Source organism: Lactuca sativa, chromosome 9 (genome assembly GCF_002870075.4).
Source record: "Lactuca sativa cultivar Salinas chromosome 9, Lsat_Salinas_v11, whole genome shotgun sequence".
NCBI lineage: Eukaryota > Viridiplantae > Streptophyta > Magnoliopsida > Asterales > Asteraceae > Lactuca > Lactuca sativa.
Window position 1 is genome coordinate 48332852 of NC_056631.2, and position 6799 is coordinate 48339650.

The 6799-nt window shown below is 36.3% G+C and overlaps 2 protein-coding genes across 2 annotated transcripts; one reads left to right on the plus strand and one right to left on the minus strand.

Annotated features, from left to right (window-relative positions):
* The first annotated feature begins 889 nt into the window (after positions 1–889).
* Positions 890–4553, plus strand: LOC111919547 (somatic embryogenesis receptor kinase 1). Its single transcript, XM_023915116.3, has 11 exons — positions 890–1419; positions 1813–1945; positions 2020–2091; positions 2160–2303; positions 2392–2463; positions 2565–2636; positions 2753–2865; positions 2961–3092; positions 3163–3504; positions 3578–3972; positions 4067–4553. Exons 1-11 carry the CDS (start codon positions 1323–1325, stop codon positions 4379–4381), a joined length of 1887 nt encoding a protein of 628 aa, XP_023770884.1. The 5' UTR covers positions 890–1322; the 3' UTR covers positions 4382–4553.
* A 92-nt stretch (positions 4554–4645) lies between these two features.
* On the minus strand, positions 4646–6197 carry LOC111919548 (transcription termination factor MTERF2, chloroplastic). The gene is made up of 2 exons (XM_042898561.2): positions 5033–6197; positions 4646–4880 (listed from the first exon to the last, which is right to left on the minus strand). The coding sequence occupies exons 1-2, from the start codon at positions 6080–6082 to the stop codon at positions 4848–4850; spliced, it is 1083 nt and encodes a 360-aa protein (XP_042754495.1). The 5' UTR covers positions 6083–6197; the 3' UTR covers positions 4646–4847.
* Positions 6198–6799: the final 602 nt, after the last annotated feature.

The following is a 6799-nucleotide window of genomic DNA, read 5'->3' on the forward strand; positions in this document are numbered from 1 at the left end:
GTTAATTACTGTTGATTTGACATTTTTAAGATATTAATTATTTGTGATTTAAATTAATTGTCTTATACATTATGGTTTTTTAGTTATTACAAGTAATATGGTTGAACTCTTAAGACCGTTTGAGGTCTAAACTGTGGCTAAAAACCACACAAAATAACCGCACCAAATCCATGCGGTTAATAACCGCAACACAGAAAAAACAAAACCGCACCACAAAAATAATCGCACCAAGCGGTTTTGAAAATGGATTAACCGCATTTGCGGTTAGTGGTGAAGTTTTGGCTAATAACCGCACCGAACCACACCGCGCTCACCCCTAATTCCTAGTTCATAGGTAAAAAATATAAAAACTGCAAAAACTTATGTGGCGCTTAGATGATACCCTTTTACTATTAACTAAAAATACACGACACCTTTTAGCCTAATAGCCTAAAAAATTCTAACCTCATCAAAATATGAAACAATACTATGTATTGTCAAAATGTTTAAAATAATCGGTTGCAAAACTACCCATTTCAATTTAATTTTGATGAATAAAGACATTTTAAATTATTTTTCATAAATCTATAAAAGAAAATATGGTAAAGTGAAATATCTTATCTTATCTTAGGAGTAATAAAATCCCATTAATCCATCCCGGATCATTTTAACTGATATTAAAACCTTATTTTAAAGATTACCAATCACATTACAGTTACACGTCCCTGTTGTCATTTAAAGGTTCGGTCCATTTTCACTTGTAAATTCAAAAAACAAAAATACACGTGTACCTACGGGGCAGCTAGATAGTAGATACCGAGGCAGCGGTCAGCACTCTAGAAACTCGGGCAGCTCGGGCAGACAGCTCTCAAAAACTACGGCACACGCCCAAAAAGACACTAATTACTCTCTCTCTCTCTCTCTCTCTCTCTCTCTCTCTCTCTCTCATACACTGTGCATCGGTGCTGCAACCTAACTGAGCAGAGAGTTTTGGGGTGGGGATGCGTAGGGTAGAAACAAGCGAAAAGTTTGCAAAAAGGGGCACGTAAAGATACCACCCACCAGAACATTTCAAGTTTCTTTTTGGTTTTTCCTCTATCACTCCCTTTTCCTAGAGATCCCTCTTTTGTTTCAGACCAGTTGTCGTTTTTCTAGTTCGCAGTCGTGGAGATTTGAGGAATTTTGGGGTTTTGGGTTAGGGTTTTTGTGGGATCACTTGTTTTTTCATGTAATGCTGCATATAAATGTGTTCTATCTACATTTTTCAGATGAAATTTGAAGTTATATAACTGATAATCAGTAGGGAATGTCGTGTGTTTATATGTATCTTGCCTAAGTACGAAATGCGGAGAAATTCGGTGATGTCGTTTGTGGGAAGGTTGATCACAGTGGTTCTCCTTCTGATTCTTCATGTTAAGCTCACGAATGCAAATGTCGAAGGTGAGATTTCGATTTGCATTATTGCATGTTTCCTATCGTTTTCTAAATTTAGGGGTTTTGTCAATTATAGATTTGACTAATCTATCTTTGAAATTGGAAATCTTCAGGCTGCTAAATTTAGTAATAAAATCAATCTGATCGAGATTTTGATTCATGTGTCATGCATTTCACTGTTCGATTGTTAATTTCACCATCATCTTAACTATTACATGATGAAGATGCATGATTTCTTATCTTTTACAGAAATCTGATACTCCAATTTCTTAAATTTCCGAATTTTTTCTTCAAATGGTTAAAATTCGTTAGTAGCAATTTATAATCCTCTTTTATCACAATATCATCTTCATCGATTCCAACCTTTATCACTAATTACCAATTCAAATTCATCTACAGGTGATGCTTTACATAGTTTAAGAACCAACTTAGAAGATCCCAATAGTGTTCTTCAAAGTTGGGATCCCACTCTTGTTAACCCCTGCACATGGTTTCATGTCACCTGTAATAATGATAACAGTGTCATACGAGTGTAAGTTCATCTATTTTCTATATATTTATGTCGCATAACATAAAGTTTTTAATTTTTGATTTTATTTTTCTCAGAGATTTGGGAAATGCAGCTCTTTCTGGAACTTTAGTCCCGCAACTTGGTCTACTAAAGAATCTGCAGTACTTGTAAGTTAAACAAATGTTCTTTTTACTCCATTAACAATCAATAATATTTCTTGAATTGTTTTCTGCAGAGAACTTTACAGCAATAATTTAAGTGGACCAATTCCTAGTGACCTTGGAAATCTAACAAACTTAGTGAGCTTAGATTTGTATCTCAATGATTTTTCTGGCCCAATTCCAGTCACATTGGGCAAGCTCTCCAAGCTGCGGTTTCTGTAAGTATATTATTTTGTTAAATGTCTAAAATACCCTTCATTCACGAGTTGAATATCTAATGATTTTGGCTCTTTTCTGCAAGGATAGCCGACTCAACAACAACAGTTTGACTGGTCCAATTCCTATGCCATTGACCAATATCACATCCTTGCAAGTGCTGTAAGCATTTCCTCCCTCTCTCTTTGTGTTTGTTTATAACTTTATATGCTTTTTACATTTCTACATTTGTATTTTATCTGTTGTCTGTTATCTGTTATCAGTGATCTGTCAAACAATCGTCTATCGGGACCTGTTCCAGATAGTGGCTCATTCTCACTTTTTACACCAATCAGGTTAGCTAACTAACTAACTAACTAACTAACTAACTCTGATTAATTAATCTAAATCAAGTTTTTAATTTTTTTAAACTTTTAAAAAACCACTACTTACATAATCCCTTGATTATCAGTTTTGCTAATAATCTGGATCTTTGTGGCCCGGTTACTGGACACCCATGTCCAGGTTCACCTCCGTTTTCACCACCACCACCATTTGTCCAACCACCGCCTATTGCCACCCCAGGTGATTTAACTTTTTAATACTTTTTTTTATAAAAAAATTACATATATTTTGTTACTATATTAATGGCTTAAATATATATTTTTGTTATGTTTCAGTGGGAAAAAGTGCCACCGGAGCAATCGCCGGAGGAGTTGCAGTCGGGGCGGCGTTACTCTTTGCCGCCCCGGCCATCGCCTTCGCGTGGTGGCGGCGTCGGAAGCCTCAAGAATACTTCTTTGACGTGCCCGGTTAGTAATTTTTTATTCGGTCTAACAAATTTTTTTGTTTATGACGATTTTAACCCTCGAGAATCTACAGCTGAAGAAGACCCCGAAGTTCATTTGGGACAACTTAAAAGATTTTCTTTACGAGAATTACAAGTGGCAACCGATAGTTTCAGCAATAAAAACATATTGGGTAGGGGCGGTTTCGGAAAAGTCTACAAAGGGCGGTTAGCCGACGGCTCTTTGGTAGCTGTAAAACGGCTAAAAGAGGAGCGGACGCCAGGTGGCGAGCTTCAATTCCAAACGGAAGTCGAGATGATTAGCATGGCGGTTCACCGTAACCTCCTTAGATTACGTGGCTTTTGCATGACACCAACCGAAAGATTACTAGTTTACCCCTACATGGCAAACGGTAGTGTCGCTTCGTGTCTAAGAGGTAAGGGTATTTTCGTCATTTGGCATTTCTCGTTATATCATCGCGTTTCTTATGTAATTTTGTGAATTTATAGAACGGCCGCCGAATGAGCCGCCGTTGGATTGGCCGACACGTAAGCGGATTGCACTGGGGTCCGCAAGAGGGCTTTCGTATTTGCATGATCATTGTGACCCGAAGATTATACATCGTGATGTGAAAGCAGCTAATATTTTGTTGGATGAGGAGTTTGAAGCGGTTGTTGGTGATTTTGGTTTGGCTAAATTAATGGACTATAAAGATACGCATGTCACGACAGCTGTACGTGGGACAATTGGCCATATTGCCCCCGAGTATCTTTCAACCGGGAAATCATCGGAAAAAACCGATGTTTTTGGTTACGGGATTATGCTTTTGGAACTTATTACCGGTCAACGCGCGTTTGATCTTGCTCGGCTTGCCAATGATGATGATGTCATGTTACTTGATTGGGTATGTATTTCTCAAAGTCTACTATCTGTTGTTGTTGTTGTTGTTGTTGTTATCTGTTATCTGCTATCTGTTATCTTATTTGTTGTTGTGTTAGGTGAAAGGGCTATTGAAAGAGAAGAAATTGGAGATGTTAGTGGACCCGGATTTAGAGACGAATTATGTGGCGACGGAAGTGGAGCAGTTGATCCAGGTGGCATTGCTATGTACACAAGGGTCACCGATGGACAGGCCAAAAATGTCGGATGTTGTACGGATGTTGGAAGGTGATGGGTTGGCGGAAAGATGGGATGAGTGGCAGAAGGTGGAGGTGCTCCGCCATGAACTTGATCTTATGCCGCTACCGAGTTCTGATTGGATTCTTGATTCAACTGATAACTTGCATGCGGTTGAATTATCGGGGCCTAGGTGATGGAAATTGGAAAGAAATGATCTTTTTTTTTTTTTTTATTGTTTATTAGGGATCTTGACATGTTGTAATCCTGTTTTTATTTATTTGGTATGTATAACTAGTAACTAGTAATCTATAATATAAGCTTCAATGTTATAAAAGGTTGTTATATAATATAATTTGATTTTTATTCTCTCTAGATCTGAAAAATGTAGAGATAAAACCAAATGCCAAAAAGAGAAAACCAAATAATGCGACATTAACCCTTATTAACAATTACATAAATTAACCAAAAAACCAAATATTATTTAAAAAAAGAGATCATATCACTCATTTCAAATACAGATAATGCTTGAGCTCATGTTCTACAACAGTTCTGGCATTCAGTATCTCCTCCTACCCTACAAGAATGTCTAGTTTTCCTACAAGTAAATCGATCATACATAAAAACTTGAAAGACATAAACAGTCACCAAGAATCTTGTAGCTCAATTACATGAATGTTCTTCAAGTCGCTTTACCTTTCAAGTAACAAAAATTTTCATCGTTATCCTTTCAGCAACTAAAAAGCCAAAAACCAAACTCAAGAAACTCTTTCAACATTATCCATGTAAGTTTCACAAATACCGGGTATATCATTCTCAAAACCCTTCAAAAATTCAAGAAACCTTACCTCAGAGTAAGTTGCAATTGTAATAAGAGATAACTTATCCTTCACTAACTTCTTCTCTTTCAAGATTTTCAACATCGTGTTCCTCGGTATAACCCTTTTATTCAAACTTAACGTGAAAAAAGTGTTGCAGCTCAACAAGTATGCAGGTGTATACCCAAGTTCCTTCATGAAAAATTCCAACTTTTCACGAATGTTACCTTCGGATTTGTTCAACACATAAGGTTGATTCCTAAACAACAAAGAAATCTCCGAATCAGACCAACCAAAACTCTTAAAGATTTTCATCCTTTTCTCTACTTCTGAATCACTAGACCATAACACTACACTTGCAGCATGAATAAAACTAGGTAACGCACGCGAAATTCCCAATTTCTCTTCTACATAACTCAGCCTACTTTGGAGCAGTTTTGGATCTGCCATGAGCTTTTCAGGGTTACCTAACATGAACTTCATGATTCTCTCGTTTGATAAACCAAATGTCTGCAACAGCGAGATGTTTGTTGATAGTCGTTTCATGGAAGAAGTTGTCACATACAACCATCTTGATTTGTTGATAACTTCAATCACCTTTTCATCACTACCCAATAACTTTTTAAGGAGATCGAGACCAGGCATGATTCGGGTATGTAGACCATACCCGAAAATCTCAGGGTTCTTCTTAATGAGACTAACAAGATCCGACCCGGATAACCCGAGTTCCTGAAAAACCTTGAGTTTGGGTTCTAGGGTTTTGCTGGCTTTGCAACTAAGGATTTTTGGAGCAGAAGAGATGATTTGTCTGATCTGGGAAATGTCTAATCCGTAACTTTTTAAGAGATTAAGAACTGAATCGGAATTAATTGGGGATCTGAGATTGGTTAGTTTACCTTTGGAGGAGACGGCGACGGCGTCTTGTTTGGAGAAGTGGAGGGAATCGACTAGATAATCGACCATCAAAAGAGGTTTCCGATCGGCGGGGGTTTCATGAATGGGCGACAATGAGGAGTAGCGAACAGCATGAGATCGGAAGAAGGCGGAGAAGCGGAACATGGTGATCGTGGTATGTTTCATTTCAGCAGAAAATAGCGGGCATTATCAAATACTTAACAAAAATAAGCTGGCCTGTTAAAATTAAGAGGACAAAAAAAATAATAAACTAATTACTTTGCAAATTTAGCAAAAAAAAAATAACAATTACAAAATAGCTACTTATTTGGCAGATGAGAATTGTCCATCTCTGCGAATTTACCGTTCCATCTGTAAAGGTACAAGTGTTTAAAGCACATTTATGCTTTAAACACTTATACCTTCGCAGAAGAACCAGTCCATCTGTGATTTTGGGTTTCCATCTGCGATTTCCCTTAATTTTTTTTGTATAAAATTGTTTTTTTTTTTTTCATTTTCACTTTTCAACTTAAAGAAACTCTCTCTAGACAATTTTCCCTATGTTTTTACTCTGATTTCTTCAAGAAAATGAAAGATTTCTTCACCATTCCCAAAAACATGGTAATATTCTAACTCTTTTTATGCTATATTTAACATTTATTTACTTTATGCATTGATAAATTAGTGTAAAAAAAAAAATTCTTTCTGTAATTAATTATATTTGAATGTTTTGTTGTTATAATTTTGTATATACTGTGTTGGTAAGTTTTTTTTATATGTTTTGTTAAGTTAGTGCAAAAAAAATTGTCTATGATTAATTGTATTCGAATGATTTGTTGTTTTATTTTTTATTATAGATTGCGTGCGTATATATAGTTTTGATCCATATATTTATAGAAAATA